We start from the raw sequence: 25,908 nt of genomic DNA, 5'->3' as shown, positions 1-25,908 counted from the left end.
TCTAGGTGATGTTTGCTGTTTGTAAGCATAGCATAGACATCTTACTATGTAGTAGTATTTTACCCCATGTTTGTATATTTGCTACCACAAATGTAATTTTAGATATAGTTGTTTAGTTAGAATACTACACAGAATACACAAAACGAAAAACAAATACAAATTCAATGATACACATGTCAACTTTTTTTTAAAAGAACCAATTACTGTAAGAAAATTCATCAATGTCTTTGCTGGCATTGGATAAAATAATACAATTTCGAACATACAAACGAAAGAAGGAATTAGTACCAATGACATCAAATTTGGAATTTAAACATTTTTATTTGTATATAAAATTACTGTATCAGAAATTATTCTATATTGCAGATTATTTAAATTATGTGACTAAAGTGACTATTTTGTTTTTGAGTTGACACCTGTGCTTTTACATTCAGTGCTAGCCTAAATCGTTATTTAAAACAGTGGTTATAAACCTCTATATAAGTCTCTTGTCAGTGTGTCTGTTCATACTTGATAGGCTGGTCACACCTGTACTCTAGTTAGGTAGGCAAATTCGTCGAAACGCGAAGAAATTATATTTTGTTTGAGCAGACTGAATCTACGATCAGCCTGCCAACATTTTAAACTTTCTGTGATTGGTTGGGGGGATATTGGTCAAACTTGTCAAACAGGTTATACCTACACTCTAGAAAGGTGGACAAATTTAAAAAAATATTAGTTCTGTTGTCATGACAAACAACAGCTGAAAAATTTTGGTCGTAGCTTTGTTCAAAATATAAGTATATTAAGCATTTAAATTTACTGAGTATTAGAATTAATTGAATGTTGAATCAGTATTGTCAGCACTAGCATAGAGCTTGTCAGCCAACCAGCTTGTCTGTCCTAAAACCTTAAATCACCCGAAAACAATTTGTCTTTAGCGAGGCGGATCGCCAATCAGCCTATTGGCTTGTTCATATTACTTATTGTCTGTCGGTGTCAACTTTACATTTACAACTTCTTGAAAAGTCTGCTTGCTTTGATACTTGATGTATTTATGTATTTGGGTGAACCTTTCTTTGTTTACTTCATGATGATACTTCAAATCTCTATTTTCATGAATATTCTAGTTATTTTGGGTTACGACTACCCAATTGCTTTGATATTTTATACATAACTTAGATGTAACTCAATCAAATTTGTTGTTTTTGTGAATATACCTTCAATTTTAGTCATATACTCATGTAATACCATAGGTTGTGTTATATTTTGTGTAGCTTGATCACATTTTGTCTAAAATCTCAAAATCACAGTCTGTAAATACATGTATGTCTGGAATCATTTCTCACAGATAATCAAGGCTTTGTATCAGGATCATACAGATAGATAGATACATGTACATACTGGGTTATAGGTATACATCATTTTAACAACTCCTTTTTTTTGAGATGGCTTGCTACTAGATTGTGGTTGCACACACTACCTTTTCAGTAATTCAAACAATTGCATTGCCAGAAATGCAACAGTCAAATGTACACCCACACTTCTGGATTGCTGCTAGTAATCAAATTTGGCATTAAATATCCAACTGTGCATTGTAAGTGCTTGTCATCACTACATTTAATACCCATGTGGTGTAGAAACTTTGTTTTACTTGAATATGAAGAAAAATATGTTAACGTTAAGCTTTTGTTGTGATGCAATTATTGTCTTGCTTGTTTTCAGAACACGTTTGGCAGGTGACGTTAAAACCACGTGGTCTCGGAAACAGTAAAAGTCTAACCGGTTCTTACCGACTTTGTCTTACATCTACAACTGTTAATTTAGTGAAGATGAATGTAGAAAATGAAGATAGAGTTTTCCCGGTAAGTGTTCTTTTTTTCTCTGCAAGTTAATTTCTCCAGGACTTTGCTGTATAAGTCTGGAATCCAATCTCTAATTATAGTGAATATTTTTGTCAGTTTTGGTAAAAATGGCTATTTTGGATCATTCCATTTCCTGATGATAAGTTTAATTTCTAATTTTAGGGAATATTTTTGGAACAAATGTTATTTTCAACTGTACAGCAAAGTTATATCATTCTGCATATTAATGAATATTTTTGTCATTTTTGGTCAATAATGTTATTTTTGACTGACCTTGAGTGGATATCTATTAGATTGGAATGTTTTATGACAATATCTTGAATTTACTAATTTTAGTGAAAATATTTGATTAAAAAATATTGTTTCTTGATGTGCTTGCGTTGATTGTCATGTCGGAAATTACATGCCAAAATTAAATAGTTATGAATATAATAATAAATTGACATCAAATACTACAACAGTGTTTTTGGGTTTTGAGTTAAGCTTGTTTATGCACACTTTGTTAGCCCTAGCTAAGTGTTTATGCACACTTTGTTAGCCCTAGCTAAGTGTTTATGCACACTTTGTTAGCCCTAGCTAAGTGTTTATGCACACTTTGTTAGCCCTAGCTAAGTGTTTATGCACACTTCGTTACCCCTAGCTAAGTGTTTATGCACACTTTGTTAGCCCTAGCTAAGTGTTTATGCACACTTTGTTAGCCCTAGCTAAGTGTTTATGCACACTTTGTTAGCCCTAGCTAAGTGTTTATGCACACTTTGTTAGCCCTAGCTAAGTGTTTATGCACACTTTGTTAGCTCATTCTAAGGATCTGGACCAGGTCAAAAACTGGGTCAGATTTAGCCCATACATAATTTTTCTCGTAATAAGCATTCATACATGTTTTTTTAGCCTGTAATAAGCATTCGTGCATGTTTTCTTAGCCTGTAATAAGCATTCGTGCATGTTTTCTTAGCACCGGTTGACGTTTTCAACCTGTCTGCTCATACTGTGTGTGAACACAACTAATGACCTTTATCAATAATTATGTTTACTTAGTAAACATCAGTGTACATTATCAGTGCCCAGCCTACAGTGGAAATAAAACAAAGGATAGAAGCTCTTGCCCAGCCATTAAACTGGAAGTCACTGAAAGACAATATCTATCTCACCTCCTACCCTAATGCTCAACAACTGACTATATTCACTCAAGAAAGAAAATACCCTCTTAGAAGACTGTAAATTAAAAATGTGTAATACAGCTAACCAAAATTTAATATTCACTTGCATTGTAAATACTTAAAAAACACAATTTATAAAACCTAATTATAATATGTAATTTATATATACCCTTTGTTTTGTTTGTAATGCGTTATTGCCATTCAAAGAAATTATTGTGCATCGTTAGTTTGTAACCATGCATACATTTGTTACTTAATCTAGGTTCTCAATAAACAAGGTTGTTTTTATGTTTTGCTATGTTTTTTTACTGTCACTGATATTTAGTAGGTACATACTGAACATATCTTTTCTCTGTAACAGCTCAGTAGTATACGAAGATGTGGGCACTCAGATTGTTTCTTTTTCATGGAAGTCGGTCGTTCAACTGTTACAGGAGCTGGTGAACTCTGGATGCAAGTGGAAGACACAGTGATTGCTCAAAACATGCATGAATCCATTCTTAGGTAATGTGGCATTTGTTTGTTTTTTTTGGTAGTTGATGTAGGCATGAGAAACTAATGTAAACTACATAAAAGTGAAATATTATGCATCTAAAAATATTTTTTTTTTCAGTGCCATGAAAAATATGAGTCATCTTGATGACGATATGCGCCCTCGTAGTCGTAGTACAGGGGCCTCAACTCCAGATGTCACAAAACCTATTACTGTACCACGTAGGCCAGGCACACCAGGAAGTATGGCTTCTCTGAACCGAAGTCGAACACGCTGCGATAGTATGCCAGCACATTCCAGAACACTTGGACCGGGTGGTAAAATGGATGACTCAAAAGGGGACCGCAGCCCAGGAAGGTAACCAATACTATTTGTGATTTGTGGGATTTAAGGTTCATACTTACCCTGCAGGTCAAAATTAGAGTCTACTGAGGAACCATTCAGTTTATAGTTTTCGGGATTGAAAAATGTAAAACGCAGACTAAAATGCTTTCTCTCTGCTGAATGAGACGATTAGGATGCAATTTATGCATTATCAGTGTTTCGAAGTGTGCATTGACAAAAGGACTGTTGCCATGACAAAGTAATTTTAATCAGCATTCACTTGTGTCAACTGTTAATGATCCTTTACAGTTGGAAATCATCCAGAATCACATGACTAATCAATAAACATTCAATAACTAATAATGGTTTTTCGAGACTCTTCAAAAAATATGTCAAAAACAAAAATAGAATATTCTCTGGTCATAAATGTCAATAAGTTAATGTGATTTCTATCAAATTTCATTACTATACCCTGCTCACTCCTGTATTTGGAGCACAATGTTATGTCCTGCAAAAATAAGTATATGGGTGATACCATTATCATAATATTGGAGGGATGTTTAAACTGATGTTTAATTTTATGACTGTGGTTGTGTGTCTGTTTCTTTTATCAAGGACAAGTTTTCTCTCAGTACTTTTTGAAGAGATTTTGGTCATGTGACTGTACACACCAATCAGAGTTGTCGTTATATCTTTCTTTAATTTTGTATTTGCATATAAGATGATTAGGTTACAGCCAATTAAAATAGATTTTATTACATCTTTGTGATTACATTTGACAATCTAAACAGCAGGTTTCAATGCTGTGGAAACTATTGTCTTTGAATTGCTATAAAACAAAATCTTGTTCTTGATAATTCTTTCAGCTGTCTGCTGTTTGTTCTGATACTGTGTGTTATTGTTCTTTGTGTTTATTGCTTTGCGAATGTTTCTGGTAGTGTTGTTAAATTTGTTAATTACAAAATATATGGGGAAAATTACACTGAGCTATGTTTTATTTCAACAAATTGCCCTTCAGATTTGTAACTATGGTAACTGTTAACTGCTTTAAAGGGCAGTGGTCACCATGAAGGGATATATATTCTTTGACATTTATACACGTGTAAAATACGAACGTACGCTACACGATGACCATTGGCATGGAAGATTACAAAGTTTATAACTTCAGTGAACACCATCAACTCATTTACGGCAACAAATTAACTGTTTACATTTCATTACTTTTGTAATCTGCCCTCTTGAGGTTAAAGCAAGAAATTCTTTTGTAATCTGCCCTCTTGAGGTGAAATTTAGAAATTATCCACATATATTGGATGCATGTGTACATGTATGTAGCGTATTTACTGACAGAAATAATTTTAATCTATTCCTTCTTTATTATATTGAATTCTAACATTTCTCTGACTAATTGATACTTTAACACTCTGTCTAATGTGTTCTGTGACGTCATAGCCTGCCAAAATATCTCATCATCACACTTTGCACTATTAACCCTTTCACCACCATGTCAACTTTTGTAACCTTCCACAAAATAGTCCCTAAATTTTCTTACTTTTATCAGAGACAATTAGCAAAATTAGAAGTTATCATGCAAAATCATATTCTGTCATATTCAAAATTAATACTGAAATTTGAGAATATTATTGACAAAAATGGAAATTTTTAAGTAAATTTTTCGCTGGGAAAATAATTCGGCTGTGAAAGGGTTGACCACACCAAATTAGTAGGTTAACAGTCTACCCCGCCATTTATTCTTGGGCATCCTAAGGCCTCGGACTTGCAGCGAGGGTGAACATCAAATACGAGCAAAGATGGCCGCCACCAGGTGACTATATAAATACTGCTTTATCTTTAAAAACCATCATGCATTGATGCATTTTTTGTGAATTTTGTGCTTTTGAATGTTGTCAAGCTATTTTTTATCACTTGTATTAGGTTCTTTAAAGTTTTTATATGCACATACATTTGTTTTCAAATCTTTGTATCTGAACCTTTCCTGCACAAAAATGGGATGTATGAAGTTCATAGACCTCTTGTGCCTCTTGTTTCATTTCCCATTATTGCATCCTTCTCATGTCTATCATTTTGCTTATATTGACAATATTAATCTAATAGTTGCAGCTGATGTAGCATGCGTGTGTTGTCCCAGCGTAAGACAAGTTCACCATTTGTACCAACTACTTCTGATATATGACTTCTGCATGATTATCCTCTATGTTTGGTTGCCTGGCAACATATGGGAAAACTATCCCATAATACTGTCATGCATGCAATGCATTCGGATGTTAACTTCCATCCTTCCTTTTTAGTATTTTCAAACTTGGAGGTAGATTTCGACCACGGACTAGCAGCGAAGGTGACAAACATTATCGCAGTAATCGTCCAGACAGGTTTGTTACATTTTTGGTTACATGTAACCATGGTACCCAATCATTGCCCTTTACACCCCACCACCACTCCACTCCCGTCTTCAGGAGTTGTCTTGTTGTTCAAGATGGCCAGAATTTACAATCTCTCGCCTTGATCTGTTTTTTTTACTTTGTTCTTTGTTCTTCATTTTTTTTTTATTATTTGTCCATGTTTCTTTTTAAAAAAGGTATTTCTGCATCTTAAAAGTACTCTCATTATAACAAAAAAATACAGATAATTATTTAGAACAAAGTGCATTCTTTATCATTTTGTTGGTCTTGAATGTTTCACTCTTATGTATATAGTATAATTTATAACATTTCAGCCCTGAAGAGCCTGATAGGACCCTTCTTTATTTAATAGTCACTGCCAGTCATTCACACTACTTGTTAGTACATTTTAACAAATAATGCTAACACTTGACCTGAGAATTTGACCTGGGACAACCGTTTTCTGTAATCTTGTAATGCATTGCATGTAGGGAAACCCTCAGATCAATTGGATTTGGGCTCAAATTCTTCACCTAACAGGAAAGCCACTGTCTGGGGAGGAATAAAGGAAAGTATATGGAAACAAATTTGACTCTTAACTCTGTTGCAACAATGCTGAGGTTTCTTGCAATCAATGGATGAATCAAATGCCGCTTGTGTTGATTTTTATAGCTCTTTTGAAGTTAGACATATGTTAAAAAAGGCTGTTGCGAGTAGATGCTCATAAATTCACTGACATTTGATGCAAAATCACTATGGGAAAGCCAAGAATAGTCATGCCATGGCCACATCAAAATAAGTTCACATAGAAATTTATGCAAAACTAACGACCTCAAATAAAATAGCGAAATTAAAAAAAAACTAGTTTACAGTAATCTAACTTTATTAGAATATTTGACGCAAATGATTGACACTGTGTTGGGGCTATTGTGCCACTTTGGGTAACATTTCTCAGTGTACAATAAAAACTATTATTATACATCTTTCACATTAATGCCATAAGTTACAGCACGCCATAATTTTGTGGTATTTTACGAGGTATTTTCATCCTACCGTATTAGGAAATGCAAATTCCAAATATGGAATGATTACTCGTGTAAGCGTCTTCTAATAATAAAAACAAAAATGGCTGCCACCAGGGTTTGACCAGACTCCACACAAACAAGTTTGCTGATTCTGTTCTAAACTTTTTGATTTTGGCATTCCCATGATATATCCTTGGAAGGAAAAGATGTATAATAATAAGGTTATTACGAGGATACCTCAGAGTATGCACTCAGACAGTACACCTCGCATCGACCTCCATTGCGTGTTGGTCAATACTTCCGTTGTACTGTCTTCATGCATAATTTGAAGTATCCTCATAATAACCTCATAGTACTTATATGGCTCAAATTCACCTTCTGTTTGGTTGTGAATTTCAAAAATCTCATTTTACATAACATGCATTGTGCCTCAAGGTCTTGCATAGTACTCCCTGGTAAATTCTCAGGTCAAAGGTTAGCTACAGATTACATCACTCTTATGTAATTATTAATCAATAAATTAGTTACTAACAAACAGTGATAGTGACTGGCTAGTGATGATATAAACAAGGTAGCATTCTTTGGTAACCTTGGTAACAGAGCACTGTAAAAATTATAATCATCATGATCTAGTTAATATTCATTAAAATAAAGCTTGTAAGTTTAAGTAAATTTACTAATCCGCTATGAAATTAACAACTGTCATGTATCCAATAATAATCTAACAATTGAAATTTGCTTCATTTTGCATGTGTAATTTCTTTTATCTTATGACCTGCTGGTTTGTGCTTTTTGCTGTGGTGCATTTGCAAGCTTACCTTAGGAACATACCATTCTGTGTGAAAGGTCAAAGTTCAAAGGTCAATTGATACAAGAGCATGATATAGTTTTCAAAAATCTATCTGTTTATTCCTTCATCTATTGAAAGTAATTTTCATATTCATTTTTAGATATAATGCATATACTAATATTTCCTGTGTTTTATTATTTTAGTTCATTTTTTGTTATCATTTTATTTTTGTTCTTAGGCATGTTTTCTCTGGCTTCTTGAGCTGCAGATTCCCTGTAGTAACATATACAACCACAATCACATATACATGTATATGTACATTGAAACTAAATGTGTAACCATCTATTTTTTTTTTTTTCATTTTTTTTCTAGCCCTAGTAAAACAAGATCTCGAACAATTGGAAGCCAAGGACGCAGTAACCTGGGAAGTAGTAGACTCCGGCCGTACACTCCCATATCACGGTCTGTATCTCAGCCAATGTCAAACTCTCCACCCGTTTCTAACAGCCCTTTAAGGTGAGCGTGTATTAATTAGTTAGCTAGGTAGACCATTGCTCACATGGTCTCTGAAGAGCCAATCATAGCAAGAGAGTTGCAGTGTTGTGACCCCTTAACTCACTAAACTTAGAGGTAGATCGCTTTACTTATTCTCAGCATTTGCAAAGAGATGGGACCAAAAATGTTTTGTTTTTTATTTTGACTTTTGAATCTTATTTCCGATTGAAAATTTTTTCAGTTTTGGTGCCATCTTTGAAAACTAATTGTGCTTCGCTTTTAAATGATCCATACTCAAAGAACATAACCACTTCACACCTCATGACAAAGGCAACCATTTTGAAATGCACTAAATTCCATGTAGTAAATAAAAGCACTGATACTCATACTCACTGGTATTCACAAACTTTCTGTAATCAAAGTAAAATGAGAATTTATCGTTTTAAGTTTTCAAAATGGTGCTGATATTTATTGAACAATTTGATGGCAACGAATGTGGAAAAAACTTAGGGTCTGACACATAGATGACATGTAGATCCTAAGAAAAAATAAATATAAAAAACTGCTTTAATCCTTTGAGCCCTAAAGTCAAGTTCAAGCAACGTCCACATAAAATGTTGACAACAAAATTTTTGGGTCCAAAGCTAGAAGCAATGTAATATTTTGTTTGATCCAAAAATAGATGAAATTCAGTGAAAATTATTTTAACAAATTTACCATAATTGGAGCGAAAAAAATATTTAGTGCTTAAAGGGTTAAAATGACCATTTTTATATCAATTATCCTAGATGTAATTAGAAGATGCATCATTGAAACAATTGGAAAAATTTAACATAAAGTTAACTTCGCAGACCACCTGTAATTGAAAACATGTACACTGAAGTAACTGAAAAAATACTAAACACAATATTAATTTCGCAAAACAAAATGTTTGTGAATCTGCTATATAATATAAAATTATAATAGAAGTAAACATTTCATTGAGATCTTTAAAAGCATGTCATAGCGATTTCATACAAACACCCGCAATTTCTACAGAGTTAAAAATATTTATCTCGCACTCTGAACATCAATTTGACTTTTGTGCTGTCTTCTATGATTATTTGAAAGATGTTTTGTTTTATTAATTAATTTTTTGTTGATTCATTTGAATATGGATTAGCCAAAACTTTCAATTGTTTGCATCTCGGCAAAAAAGTGAAACTTGACAAAAAAAAATTTGTTTCAGCTTGAAATCAACTTGACCTTAAGTGGGATAGTATAGTCGCATGTTACTATATGTTGCTGCAGACCCTTAGGTTTATCCGCCTTTGTTTTTTTAGCTCCTGGTATCTATTTTCCTGTTCAACCATAACATCTCTGTGTTGCTCTCTGAATGATGTGTGTGATTCATTTCATTTTTGTTCTTAATTAATTAATTAATTAATAATGGTTTGTTACAGTGTGTGGCAGAAACCTTTGTTTTAGTTTATAAACATATTTATAAATATTTGCAAATAATTCCCCTTAGCTTTCATTCAAATTCAGATTTGTAATTTTGATTGGCTCCAATGAACTCAACTTTGTCTACACCCACACTGTGTTGTCTTCAATCATATAGGAATGTGGTGTGCTAACGTATTCAAATTAAAGTGTTGATTCATAACATTTTATATTTATAAAATGTTTTATAATACTTCTGCCATGCATTGTATCTAATTGTTTGCTGTGATCATCTCAATTACCCAAAATTGGTTCTCAAATTATATTCTGACTAGCAATGCCAGATAATTCACATTTATCTGGCTATTCTTATGCATGCTCAGATAAATGATGTAACCCAGAATTAAACAAAAGAAAGGAAAATATGTTATTCTTTGTCACAGAAATGCATTATGGGTGAATATTTATATGTCTGATTGAGGTTTCCTGTCAAATCTACATGTATGGTAGTCATATGCCAATGGCTGGGATTCAGGTAATCTTTGGTTACAAATTATGTTGCCACCAATGAATTAACCTGAATCCTGACATCCAGAATTCCCTTCCCAATGCACTCATGAATGGCCTTGTGAATTTTGCCAAGTAACCACAGCAAAGAAAACATATTGCAACAAAGTTCAGTCCAAATTGCATGTCATCTTTTTTCATGCTGCCAAGATACCCGAAATGGAATTTTTTTTGAGATATAGGATCTAAAATACCCAGTATCATAGAAATTGTACAATATTTGCATACCGGTATATGCACAGATTATATAAAAAAAATATTTTTTCATTTTAATATATCTTTAAATTTTGCTCGCTGGTCACCATAATTATTATTGATATTGATGTGAATCCTAATATTGTCAAAATAGCTCAAAAACAGACATTTTAATTTAGTGAGATTTCAATTTGATCCAAATTGGAATCCACTTAGTGGGAACCTCTTTTTTGACATCTTGGTGTTTACTCATAAACCTTCCTGAAAGAATTGTCGCTTAAGTGGCAGTTCATTTTATCTGGTCATATTTTTAACTGTCAGTCATTCAATCTTGCAGTGAAAGTCCACAGCAGAGCTCCAGTTTTCCAGACGAGCATTTCTTCCGTCATCTTAGCAATGCTACAGTCATATCTCCAGATGGTAGCCGGACACCGGAAGAATATGGTTCCAGTCCCGTTGACCAGCATTATCACAGGTATACAGTTTAAAAGCTTACAAAGAAGTTGCCTATTTTCCCGTGATAATTACTCATTATGTAAGGAAGTGTAGAAATATTTTAAAATTGAAATGGATAATCTGTAAGATGTTCAGTTTTTTCAGCTTCCTCTTAAAAAATTATTTGTTTCATTTACAATATCATAATTAGGACTGTGATGTCATAAATATCAATTGTTTTAAAATAATGATCTTAATAATCTTAACTTTGTTGTAGATATGGTAGAGTTTCAACCCCAGATTCACCGAGTAGGACGCCAATACGCGAAGAAAGCGTAGAATCAGGTGATGATTACATGCCAATGTCACCATCAGCCGTTTCCCAAGGTATAGGACATGTTTTAGATTCAAACTTCAAAGTTTTTGTTTTCTATGTAATCTGTACATTAAAGATTTTATCATAATGCAATTAAACTCGCCATAGACGACAATTCCCCCCAAAATGAACCTGATTCAATTACACTAGTACTGACATTATTAAAAATGTTGACCCAGCTAACTTCTCACTCTAAAAGTGGCTGTCCGCCATTTCTAAACCAGCTGGTTTTTGCTAAAATTCTCACTCATAACAAATCTAATTCTTGCTTATTCTGGTGCATGTACATGTATATTAAATAAAACATGTTCAAAAATGTCTGAATATTTAACTGCAGACAAAACCAGATGTCTGTAATACAATGTTCCTGCAGAATAACATCTAGTAAATGCCTTTATTAGGCATGACTGATTTATTGTTTGCAAATGTGTTATTCAATAGCTGTACTGATTTGTATTTATATGCTACGTGTCATTGTTTTGTGTATAATAATAATAATATTTATTAAGCCTTCAGAACAGCAACGAAATAAAAAAGAAGAAAAGAAAAAGGAAAAAAATCATACATATCTGAGACTGAATAAAAATTAAATTAGTAATCTTTAATTATTTTTTTTCATCTTATTGTTCATGGCCGACAACTGATAAGTTGTCAAGCATAGAAATAACCTTTGCTACTGTTAACATGCACATTTATAAAATACAATGTACCTTGAAGATCAACAAAGTTGATGGTCAAAAACATATATACACCAGGCTAAGGCCATAGTAACTGTCACATAAATCCTATGATAGTTTTCACAATAGTTGGCTTCCTTGCATGAAAATATTTGTTTCTACTACAATAGCTGCCCCAATCATTCTGGTGATGGCTGTAAATGTTGCTGAAATAGCATTTATCTCATACCTTGTATTGCCCGGCCCTATATCACTATGAAAAGTGCGCCCTCACATCAGGGTAATAATTTCCCATATCATGTCCAGCCCATGATTTTCATCAATCAATACAATCTGAATTATATCGTGACTTTGATGCCATGGTCAAATTGTAATTACGCCTATAAGGTATATGATAAAACCTTCATGGGCTGTATGCGGCTTTTGTTGCCCTTGATCGTACAGCTTACGCATCACACAACATTCAGGGCGCAAAAGCCGTATCAAGTCCAAAAATAATGTTAACACATCTAGTGGTGACACGTTTATTGTTTAAATATTTTCAATTAATTATGAACACAGACTGTTACGAATCTCAGGGATATTTTGTTACTGTGACTGTCTAAATGGGATCTGTATAGAAACCAAATGATCATCAATTGTTGGATGGTAGTACACAAATGTATAATATATATGTACATTTTGTATTAGTTTATGCTATTGTTCGTGAATAGTGTTTCACAACCCTCTGATCTGGAATTTCTACAATAGTGTAAATGTGAAAAAAAGTGTCCATCCTATCTTCCAATTGGTCATTCCTTATTAATTCCAATTAAGTACACAATTAGAACACCAAAATTGGTATCACAAAAAATCTCCCCTGTTTATTGGTGTACACTGATAACAATAATAACAATAATAAGAAATTATTACTATTGTTATATACATAGCACCCCCAGAAAGCAAATGGTCTATCCCTAAATGCATCAGTCAGCTCATAATGGGTTTAACACCATAAAAAAAAGCTGATCTTTGCACGCTAATTTCACTGAAATTTTGAGGCTATCCGATGCCGAACACTTGTCGGCAAACGCAAAGGCATCCTATCAGCTGTTTGCCTATCTACATGTATGTAGGAAAGACTCCTATTTACAGATTTACAGATACTGCATTCTCAACATTGCTGAACATTATTTGTTTTGACAACAATCGGTGTTCTAACCTGGGAACTGCAATGGCCATTTGCAAATCATTGTGAAATATTTATCATTAATCATCCTTGCATATGTAATTTAAGTCTTCTTTTTCCGTCTTGCTTTTGGCAGAACTGTTGAAGGTTTAAAGGTTAAATTCTGTTTTTCATAACTTGGTTACAGTATGTATTGCAATAAATAAAATAAGTTAATATTTATCTTTCAGGCCAAGCAATTCCCAAAGTGGCGGCATCTAAGGATGGGTACATGTCAATGGACCCCCGAACAAAATCAATTTCCACTCCAGAATCTTACGTCAATATCTCTCCTGGCAATAGTACACCATTGACAGGTAAGTGACTTTTTCATTTTAAAAAAAATCACTAAAATGGTATGTTATGGAAAGACAAACCAAAAATAGAATTATTTCATGCTTGTCTGTGTTTGGCTATGCTAAAATGTCTCTCTCATAAAAATGAAAGATTATTCAGTTACCAACACTTGGTGGTGCTACATACTGAACATGTGTGTGCGTTTTTTTATCTTCACAGGTGATATTGACATTGCATACATGTCAATGAGTCCACCCGTCACAGCGACATCCTACATTAAAGAATGTTCAACGAATCAGGAGAGTGGATCTAAAACCGAGCCTTCCAATGTAAAATTGGCCACTCACGATGAAGGTTACATGGACATGGCGCCTGTCGGGGATGCCATGCCAAAAATAGGTCAGTGTACTGTTAACTGATATTAATACCAGATATTTCATTTCATATTCTACCTAAAATATCAATCCATATCCTGGGAGGATATGCCACAGACTCTATTTTGGGTGGGTGTGTTACAGACTCAACCCCTATCTTCGGTGGGTGTGTTCCAGACTGAACCCCTATCCTGAATGGGTGTTTTATAGACTCAACCCCTGTCATGGAGGTTGTGCCACAGACTCAACCCCTGTCATGAAGGTTGTGCCACAGGCTCAATTCCTGTCATGGAGGTTGTGCCACAGGCTCAATTCCTGTCATGGAGGTTGTGCCACAGGCTCAATTCCTGTCATGGAGGTTGTGCCACAGGCTCAATTCCTGTCATGGAGGTTGTGCCACAGGCTCAATTCCTGTCATGGAGGTTGTGCCACAGGCTCAATTCCTGTCATGGAGGTTGTGCCACAGGCTCAATTCCTGTCATGGAGGTTGTGCCACAGGCTCAATTCCTGTCATGGAGGTTGTGCCACAGGCTCAATTCCTGTCATGGAGGTTGTGCCACAGACTCAACCCCTGTCATGGAGGTTGTGCCACAGATTGAACATGGTGACCAAAGAAACTGGTCAAGATCCATTCACTATTAACTGAATGTGATTTTTAGGGAAGCATGGTTTAGGTCTTCAGATATACTTGTCTTGGTGATACCAGGATAGCAAATTGACTTGTCAGCCATGTTGTCCGTCACATGGATTATGGTTTCTGGAGCAAATACACTACTGTCAGCACTTTCACTTGCAGTATGCACATAACAGGAATTCAGAAGAGACAATGAAATGAATGCTAATTTTTCAAACTGTTATCTTTACAGGGAAAAGAATGATGTCCAATTTTTTACCCATCATACATTGTTTTTAATAGTATTGGAATATTGTATTTGTTAATAGTGCCACCAGTGATAAAATTCTTAAATCATTTTTTTATACACTTGCTTGCTCTAAATGTTCTATTTCATTTACTTGTTTCTTACTGGCAGCCATGTTGTTTTTCCAAAAATGTGGTATCTTATGCTTGCTTTGTTACTTTTTGTTCAAATTTAGTACATACATCGTACATTTTAAATTACATGTTTTACAATCGGATAAAAGATGGTTGACTGCCTGCAATCTTGCTTTTTGACCATACTACTATATCTCTATACATGGACCCAGACAAAGGAAAGTTAGTTTGGATACAAAAATAACAATTCCAATGAGGACTATGTCATTAACAATGACTTCAATACTTCATGAAATAATGAATCACTCTAAAAATTAGTGTTTCAAGTAAAAAAAAATGTTATCTCAAAGAATTAAAATTATTCAATAAACTCCTTAAGATAGGAAATCACAATCACAAATTCACAAAATTAAACCCAGACACCTCCAGGTTTTACCAATCATTATTTATTCTAGCTTTGAACATTGACAATTGATATTATATCCAAGCATGCGTACAAGTTTCTTTAAAAATAAAACATTAATTATTTTAGATTGACCTTTTTCTTTCCTGAAAATCCATGAATGTTATATATTTTGCACACTCCCCTGATATTTGCTTCAATTAAAATTTAATTGATAATCACACTGTGACCAAGGTTGTCAACTTTGATTGTTAGTGATAAGTAAATGGGCAGTGTGTTATCACCAGCTTGTATGTTATAATTCTCACTATGCTTCAGTCGTCAATATCTAAATGTATTTCACTAATTACAAACGCTAATGCGCTAATTTAACCCGCCAGCTGAGCAATCCCAATTGTCTCTTAGATCACAAAACATCTGCCATCAAACCTGTGAAATCCCTGTACTTTAACGAAACAGTTGCTATACATATAGCTACGCTGGGTTCAACTGATTCACAGATGAGAGAATTAAGTTTAATTCTAAAAGAGTAGATTAAAAATTGGCTTGCACCTCATCGCCTATAGCATGATGCACCAATTAGTAGTATATCAGTTTTTTACCAAAAGTCATCTCAATTTGTCATTTGTGTGACATCTGAGTCTTTAATAACAAGTTGATGCTAACATCCATTTCAAAATCATAATTGCCCTCACCTTCCCTGTCAAGAGAGCATCAAAGCACATTGTTACTGCTGTCACTTTAACCATGATGTATGCTATTAATTTTTGCTGTTAATTTCACATTACCCTGATATTGCCAGCTGGGTGTGAATAACAAAGAGATTCTGTTTCATTTGACAAGAATATAGAATATTTGCTCCTCATTATTAACGATCTGCTGAATAAGTTGGATGTCTTCATTATTATCATTTGGGCTCTTCCATTGATGCAATAGGGAGGGTAGGTTTGTGTAGAATTTGGTTTGTGAATTCAGTGATATTGCTTTCCCACAAACCTGCATATTATATAAATAAATAACATAAACTATGTTTTTGCCAATGTTTTTTTTTCAAATTTTTAATCCGTGTAATAATAATAAATAATATTTTTTTCATCATAACAATAACAAATTACAATTCTTATTTAGTTTGTTAATAATAAACATATTGAAATTAACAAATTATAGATAACTGTAAATCGTTAATAAAAACATTGTTTGTGTATACGTTGACATGGTGAAATTGACATGGTTCTGTTTTAATTGTAGTTAAAGTCCATGACATTTATGCCTACACTGCAGAGCCCAATACAACAATATTATATGGGAAACCAATGTGGGAGCACTAATGAAGATGACAAATAATTAATATGTCATTATACTGAACATCTATCATTTTTGTTTCAAAGCTGAGGATTCATCACCTGCACACACTCAGGAATTGTGACCAAAGTGACTAAAATCACCTGATTCATTTGAAAGTTCTACTCTCTAAAACCATAGGTTGTGTTATTTTGTGATTTTGATCAACTTTGTTAAATTGAAGGCCATTTTATCTGAAATCCTGAAATCACAGTTTGTAAACATGTTTGGAACAACTCCTCAGAGATGAACAGAGCAATTTCATTCAAACTTTGTGTCATGATCATGCTTATTTGGGTTACAGGTGCAAGTCATATTTTTTATCAAGATTCAAACAAAACTGGCCAACTGGCGGCCATTTTGTTTTTGCTCATTCTCCACTAATATATCACCTGATTCAGTTGCAAGTATTATGCTAATTGGTAATACCATACATAGGTTGTCTCATTTTGTGTGACTTAATCAAACTTGTTGAATTGACGGCCATTTTCTCTAAAATTCTAAAATCGCCATCTGTGAATGTAGTCAGGGCCTTATATCAAGATCATACATATTGGGTTACAGGTGCAACGTTTTTCGGAGATGGCTCAGTGCAATGATTCTACATTTTGGTTGCACATCACATTTTTAGCTCCGCTGTTGACTTATTAATAATTTTACAGTTCGTCGTTCACGTCAATCTTTTACTGAATGCTTTGATACTTGGTGTATATGTACCTTGGGTAGACCTCTCTTGGATTAGTTCATTTCGTGATGATACCGTATCTTTAATTCTCTATTTTTGATGAATATTTTTGTCATTTTTGGTAAATAATGATATTGAAAATAAAAAAACAAAAATTGAAAATGAAAACCACAAGTATGTATTGCTTTTATATTGCACATTACAAAGGTAAGGTGCAACTCTCTCAAATTTGTTCATTTTGTGATCATATTTTCAATTCTCTAATTTTGATGAATATTTTTGTAATTTTGACTTTTTGTTAAAAACCGCAAATCCGATTGCGTTAATATTATACACATGTGGATCAGGTGCATCTCATTCAGATTTGTTCATTTCATGATGATATCTTCAATTCTCAGATTGAAATGTGCATCTCATTCAAGAGGCTGCTTGTTTAGTGATTCAAACAAATATGCTCAACCCATTACAGTACATTGCCAGTAATGACTGATTGCGTCATAGCATTATTTAGTCAAATGTACACCCGTACTACTGTATTGCTGCTAGTGATGGAATTTGGCATCACATTGTCAATGTTTGTTGAATTATAATTGCGCAACTTTGTTTTCACAAATTTATTCCTATATCCCCAACTTTGTGTTTTTGAGAGAAATTGTGTGCGTTTCCAAGGAATAAAGATTGGCATTTCTTGAACGAATGAACCAATGGCAATCCATGACGGCTTTTGCTTACATGTTAACTGATTTATAAAATTTACAAAAATGGCATTAGACAGCGATGCCATTAAAATATCAAATCAATATTCAAATATTTGTGGCTGGCATTTAAATTCAATAAGTATTGGACTAAAACTTTTTAGTTCTAGTTCAGACCAGCCTCAGTGCCAAAAAGAAGATTTACATTTTGACTCGTAGTGTGTGTTTTATCTCTGACATGCCTCAAGGGATCACATTCATGCATGCATTTCGACCATTCCAGAACTGCATCAAGGTCATGTATGGATGAAAAATAGTTCAACCTTGGTACAAACATCAAACATTATGCAAACTTGAAATATTTTATTTTGTTTTTCAGATCAGATTTCAAAATGGCCAACAGCTCTATCTTTGACGTGCTTTGACCATTCATTTTGCAACTGTGTATATTCCTTCAACACGATAACTCGACTCTTATTGTAATATCATGATTCTATTGCTTTGCAGAGCCTTTACAGATTAAGACAGTAACACCAACTCTAACTCCAATAGACTCTTACATGGGTTTTACTCCGGGAAGCATTGGCAATGATACCCATAATGCACCAGTCACCCAGTCACCTTCTTACACTAATGTTGACATCAAGCCAAAAGTAGTTTATGCGACGGGCGCATCTTTGAAAACGCCCAAACAATTGCCAACACTTGATACTTATATGCCGATGAGTTACGAATCACAGAGTGTGGAAAAACAAGTGGAGGAAAGTGCCAACCAACAAACAATGACAGGGAAGCATGACTATATAAATATTGACTTGAGTAAAAAAAAACAGAATTTAGGTGATTATGCTGAAATGGACATAGGTCAGGGTCATAGTTCACAAAAAACAGGCCTCAAGTCATCACGACCTCAAAGACTACCTCTTCCAGCAGACAGACTTGAGAAAGTTGAATTAGGAGCACGAAAATCTCCAAAACTTTCCCCAAGTCTGTCACCTAGGCAACCAAAAGATTTCAAGAAAATGTCACACCACCCACCTGAGTACATAAACATTGAAATAGGAACCAAGGACAAGATGCGCAAAGATTTGGAGAGTAAGAATAGAGCAGAAAGGACAATAAAAATGTCTGTTCCTCGTCCAAAGGATATTCCTCATCCAGCAGTAACTTCCACACATTTTCAGTCTACGGCCACATCGTCAGACAATTATTTGAATGTGGAGGTGCCTAACACATCGTCAGGCAGTCCAGGTAAACAAAACACCTCTCCACAACCACAGGCAGCTGTCTTAAACTACATATCACTTGATCTAGGACCAAGCGAGGATGTAGAAGAGAATGGGCAAAATCCTTCGCCACATTCACCACGCTCGCCACTTCGACGCACTTCAGAGAGTGACGACAAAACAGAAAGTGCCTATGCTAGTATAGATTTCACAAAATCGGAAGTCTTAAAAAATATTTCTACCAGTCTACGTGAGACAAGATTTTGAAATTTGTTGTCAAGACTTTTTTCTTAATCATATTCTACAAGATTTGACTAATAATGTATAGATTCAAAATTCACATCCTTATTCCTTTATCTCTCACATTTAGTTCAATATAAGATCACAAGAATGCAGACATATTGAGATATATTGTTCTTATAGACCTAAATAATCATATGTTCCATTCTTGGATAACTATGTTATGGCCTGGGTTGCTGGTTATATCCTTGTATGTATTCCCCTGTAAAACAAGTGCTTCCCAAATTTTTTTTTAACCATCTTTTCTTTTAAACTTGCAATTTCCCACAACATTGATCACAGAAAAATTACTACTATCATTTATTTCATAATTACAACATCTTTCTGTTGCCTGGTAACCGCTTTATTCACTTCAGTCATTCGAAGATTATGAAACATTTGTACCATTGGGGTCAGAGACTAGAATATATATTTAACTTTAATAATGTATGGGGATATGTGATGATAATGCTATTACATGCGAGTTCTGAGCATGCATTATTCAAAATAATTTACAACTAATGGTGTGGCAGAATACATGTACAATGGACACTTCTAAAGGTTTTATTGTGGAATGTGAGGTCATTTTCCACAACAATGTCCATATTTTCAAATTTGAACCTTTTTTCCACAAACTTACCCATTTGCATCTAGTATATTTAGAAATGTTGATCTTGTGATTATATTATCATCTTGGAATTCATGTGACTTCAAAATGAGATCTTCATTGCATATCACACCAGCTACGTTCTTTAATTTTATCGTTCCCCACTTTGATATTATCAGTTTAACTAATGAACCCTTGCCATTATCCTTAAATGGCAAAAACTCTTGCCATTGCAACATGCTTCCTGTCTTATTTGAGTGTACCAAGATGGTTTCAGTGTTATCAGGATAAATGTAGGCCATGTATTTCTCATGTATAGTGACAATTGCTACAAATGTCATAATCATCATTGAGACAGTAAACCGATAATTGCTCATTTATTATCAAACACCTCACTCAAAGTTTATACTCACACATCACCAATGAATTTTGAGTCAGTATGAAGCTACTTACAAAAGTGTACCTAATTGGCTACCCAACCATAACACCTTACAATCAGACCAATCAGAGAGCAGCTTGTTTTTTTGATGTATTAAATTCTGCCTGGTATATAAGCTTCGACTCAACTGTGAATTTATATTCCAAATAGTGGCCATTGGGAACTCAGAAGTTCAGAAATTTTACCCATTTCTAAAGTAAAGCATACTGTTATTGCATATTAACCAATCAGAATTGAATTGAAATGTTGAGGGCATCCTGTATACCTATTTACTAGTAGCTAAAACAAAATAACACCCGGTGTGTTTCTTCTGATTCTTTGCTATAAATTAGAGTTTAATGGGTTTTATGTATGATCTCCTGTCTGTTGCATATCCTGGTATTTTCTGATGAATTCTTGTAATCCATAATTTCCAACAGTATACCTCAAGTTTTAGGATAATGTACTAGAACGTGTGATCTTCAGGGGAGAGGTCATGAATCAGGATGTGTGACCTTTATGGGAGAGGTCATGTACCAGGATGTGTGACCTTAAGGGGTCGTGTACCAGGAGTGATCTTTATGGGAGAGGTCATGTACCAGGATGTTTGACCTTAAGGGGAGAGGTCATGAACCAAGATGTGTGGCATTTATGGGAGGGGTCATGTACCAGGATGTGTGACGATTAGGGGAGAGGTCATGAACAAGGATGTGTGACCTTTAAGGGAGAGGTCATGTACCAGGATGTCTGACCTTTAGGGGAGAGGTCATGTACCAGGATGTGTGACCTTTAGGTATTTTTGTAATTTAAATGCATTACTTATTCACTGGAGTTTTTTTTTGGCCAATTTTGCTGTTCACTGTAAAATCAACTAAATTCAGACAACATTGAACAATAGAATTCATTGTTTTCTTGGTATGTTCCTTCTTCAAAGCATCAAAATGCCAGTGAAAATAAAAGATTTTACAGTTAGTGCTTGGGTGGTATTCCAGGAAAATTTGAAGTTTAGCATTACTGTAAAAGGATTAATTATTCACTGGGTTTTAATTTTGTTTATTTCGCTGACTGGGAAATGCACTAAATTAAAACCCATTGAATATGTTAAATTTAGCATAGAACACATTATCTAAATGATAAAACTGAATTTTAAACCCACTGAATATACCTGAAATGGTAAATCAGCGAAATTTAAACCCAGTAAAAATTAGTCATTTTACAGTACTTCTGTACGTAGACATTAATAATGTGTCACTGGACGCTAAAGATTTACCAGGTTCTCTTCTCATTGTGTTTGGACATATTTCGACAATTTTTCTCAATGCTTGCATTTAGAATTAGAAACACTGATCAGAATCTACCCAGGTTCTCACACCCAATTTATACTTAATAGATTCAAAATGTCTGCAATACAGACAGGGATTTGTAGTATTCTTTGCAATGAATATAATCCCACACCCTATCCTTAAAGAAATATGTTTTTCATATGCAAAATTGAAAAGTAATGAGACATTATTTTATGATATTTTTCATTATAAAAATTGAGATCAGGTTTTTTTCAATACACTGGCCACTGTTTTCTCAAATATGTTGTCTTAAATATAGTCTTCTGTTTTGAAGTTTCATCCATTCAAAAAAAAACCTCTAAAATTGCCTACAAAATGCAAATTTAAAACTCTTCCCAATATTTTAATAAAAAAGAACAAAAAATGGATTCAAATTGTTGTGCTACAGTGTATTTTTACAACTACTTTCTCGGCTCTAAACTTCCAACAAAAGAAATGAGGTGGGGGGGGGGGGAAAGCAGCTGAGTAGTTCAATTTATTGTGTTTTGTAGTTGATATACAAACAACTGAGTAATCAAGATCAATTTTCTCCAGTGTCCATCGTGATTGGCTAAATTATTTGCATATATTACAACATATGCAGGCTATTGGTCTGTTGCTTTAGTTTCTAATTGGCTATTTATTAAATTAAATGCATAAATTATTTTGATACTTGCTTCTAATTGACTATTTACATGGCAATCTATTGCATGGTTGACTATTTATTACATAAATTAAACTGATATTTGCATATAATTGATGTCATAGGAACCCCCTGTTTTGTGAGTGGCTATTTATTAAATTATAAAATACCATTATTAGAGTATAACTCATTAGTTGTTACGAACCCACTCATCTGTTTTTACATATGAGTGATCTGTAAATGAAACCTTTTCTGTTTATTACATATTATGTGCATAATTAAATGAATTCATCTTTGTGATTGTCATTGCCACACAGTACCTAATTTTATTTCTTGCCAAAAGTCAAGGTTGCATTGATGTACTCTTTATAAATAGTGAAAACTGTTGGATTGGTTGTTTCATTTTAGTAGTTGAAATCGAGCCAAACAGCAGCAGTCACTACATATTTTTTTATCATTTACTTTAAAAAATTGTGATATTGTAAAATATTGTAATTTAGTCATTATATATTTTGGCAAATATTATGTAATATTGACTTGTGAAATGTATTTGGATCAGAGTCTTATTTTTGTCAGTACCACTTGTTAACCTCAATATGTGTATTAAATTAACATATTTCTTGTGTTTAAGATTTGACAATTATAAATTAAACCTGAAAATTCTTGTCAGCTTAGTAAAAATCTTGAACATTTTCATTTTATAAAATTATCACATATTCTTACTCTGTTAAGAGAAAAAAGGATATTTATGTCGCAGGACAGTCGCTGTTGTTATTAAATCCAATTACTTATAAATAATTTCCTATTTAGAAACAGATTTGTTTGAATGCCAATTACTGCTGTGATAGGGAGTCTTTCCATGATTTGCATACAACAGAAATGCTCAGTGTGATTGTTGTTTTTAACTTGATGACATTTTGTTTGCATAATCAAATTTGTTTGTACTGACAAGGAATGCTGGGAGCTTTAAATCAGAATCAGAACACCTGCTTTGATTGGCCAAAAGACATGGTCAAGATAACACTGCATAATGTATTCAAATTACTTCTGTTTTGGAATTGAGAAATTTCTATCTCTTAACAGATAAAAGTATTGTGAACTATTGTTCCTTTCTAATATATCAAAAGAACAACCATTCTGTTTGGCTGATTTCAAAAGTGTGAAGTGTTGTATAACCAATTGGGGAAATAGTTGTATCTCATGTGGTGTCATTTTTTTCTGCCTGATGAGCCCTGTCATGTGAATTTTATTGCTGCCTATTGAGCCCTGTCATGTGAATTTTATTGCTGCCTATTGAGCCCTGTCATGTGAATTTTATTGCTGCCTATTGAGTCTTGTGCAATAGTAAGGTTAAAGTTTAAAGGGTAAAGGTTATGTAGACTCTAAATAGTAACTATTATTGTTATCTTAAGATGAATAAAGCAGTGTATTGAACAATGAAATGCTTAAAACTTGTGGTGGGTGTTCACATTATGTATTGTGTACAGCCTTGCTATGTGATCATGACATGGCAAAGTAACACTGTGAAACAGTGACAAAAAAGTCTTGATTTCTTTTGAAGTTTCCTTTAACTGAATCTGTAATCAATTAAGTCATTAATTTGCTGTCCATTGAACAGAGTTTATTCTGCGGTCAAAATGTTTTCATTTTTAGTGTTTAGCCCACCCAAAATAATAACAGAATGAGCTCGCACTGTACATGTCTTCTGAAGATACAAATATAGCACCTGCTTGCTGATGAAATTCCAGTCTGATTCAATTTTGATACAAATTTTGCATATTTATTAACTTATTTGCATAATTAACTATTAGAGTGTTCACACTTGTGCCACAGAGCCGACTTGACTAATTTTGTAACAATCTTTATCAGTGGTTTTAATTACCTTGCCCGTACCATCAAAGATGGAAGGGAAAGGTATATTAAGGGAAAAATTTTGTCCGGCGTTGTCGTCGTCGTCGTCGTTGTTGTTGTCGTCGTAGTTAATAATTGTTATTGTGTGCATAATAACTTTACTAATTCTATTCTAGACTTTATCAAACTTGGTCACCTTATTCATCAGTCTTCCCTGAGATGTCCTGTATGAAAATATCATGCAAAAATTGAGAAAATCTGATAAAATATTTTGACTGTTTCTACTTGACTGATCACTGGTGATACACATTAAAGGTCACTGATCTCAGTGGAAATATGCATTGTTGTATGTGTTCAATGAAGCAAATGATTTATCTTGTAATAATATCCTTGGTAATGTATCTCAGAATCCCATACTGGGTTTCAAAACCAACTTATGGAGAGATTGCACAGTCTGATACACATTTGCAAACCTACCAATAAAATCTTTACAGAAAACAAGATGTCAGAAAATCAATATAAGCACTGCTATGAACTGGGTGCCAAACTTTGATCAAGATCTGAAGCTAATAGAAAATCTGTTTAGTCAAAAGTTATCAAATCAAAAACAATACACAAAAAATACATTAAAAGCAAAACATTTCATCCACATTTTAAAAAGAAAATTATTCTAAAATATATGTATTCTGTATTTGACAAACAGTTCATTCGACAAATGAAAACTCACAGGAATATGTTTCAGCTATTAGAACAGAATGATAGAGTTTTTATAATACTAGTTTAAAAACGCACTTCAGAGATTGCAGTGTTTGAAGATGTAGTTTCTCAGGAGGCAACAGTACTGTTGACTTCTCCCTCCACTGGACACAACTAACTATTTAAGTTGATTTGCATACAAAGCAGAGCTTGCAACATGATAGCTATTCATAAAGGGTGTTTTTTTTTTACTTTTCATATAATACAGTAGTCACACAATGAGGCAGTTCATATTTGTCTCAGTGAATCATTCATTTTTGACAGACACCTGTACAAAATACTTGGACTAAAGCCAGCTAAAATTTTCTGTTATCTTGCATGTTTTATGAATCTATTCACATCTAAATGCAGCACTTTTTTTTTGCAATGAGACATTTGTTTTTATTCTAAAATATCTCAATTACTTTCAATAAAGCTGGAAATTATGTTCCTTAAAATAATTAAACAAATAAGGCACCAATGTTTTTGTAAGATATTTACATCTTTTAAGAACATTCGGTAGACTGATTTCCCACTGTTGGTTCAACCCCAAAACTTGTTTGTATTCAAAATTAATTATGACAATGCTTATTTATATTGAAACAAACTAATGTAAAGGGAATTATATTATA

General features: G+C 33.7%; 1 protein-coding gene across 3 annotated transcripts in view; it reads left to right on the top strand.

The window, feature by feature from the left end:
• LOC102809894 (insulin receptor substrate 1-B-like) overlaps window positions 1–24,132 on the top strand; it is a 67,812-nt gene extending 43,680 nt beyond the window's left edge. The window contains exons 3-12 of one of the 3 annotated variants that reach the window (XM_085507774.1): window positions 1,705–1,844; window positions 3,363–3,505; window positions 3,615–3,851; window positions 6,128–6,208; window positions 8,405–8,494; window positions 11,049–11,186; window positions 11,424–11,533; window positions 13,598–13,723; window positions 13,923–14,102; window positions 18,703–24,132. In XM_085507774.1, coding sequence (XP_085363900.1) covers window positions 1,705–1,844; window positions 3,363–3,505; window positions 3,615–3,851; window positions 6,128–6,208; window positions 8,405–8,494; window positions 11,049–11,186; window positions 11,424–11,533; window positions 13,598–13,723; window positions 13,923–14,102; window positions 18,703–19,688 — 2,231 coding nt within the window. In that variant the 3' untranslated portion in view covers window positions 19,689–24,132. Of the gene's footprint in view, window positions 1–1,704; window positions 1,845–3,362; window positions 3,506–3,614; window positions 3,852–6,127; window positions 6,209–8,404; window positions 8,549–11,048; window positions 11,187–11,423; window positions 11,534–13,597; window positions 13,724–13,922; window positions 14,103–18,702 lie in introns of all 3 variants that reach the window. The other 2 variants (XM_085507773.1, XM_085507775.1) reach the window with 2 other exon arrangements.
• Window positions 24,133–25,908: the final 1,776 nt, after the last annotated feature.

Source organism: Saccoglossus kowalevskii, chromosome 14, assembly GCF_978046115.1.
Source record: "Saccoglossus kowalevskii chromosome 14, keSacKowa6.1, whole genome shotgun sequence".
Taxonomy (NCBI): Eukaryota; Metazoa; Hemichordata; class Enteropneusta; family Harrimaniidae; genus Saccoglossus; species Saccoglossus kowalevskii.
Note: the sequence above shows the minus strand (reverse complement) of the source record. Positions and strands in the feature narration are given on the sequence as shown.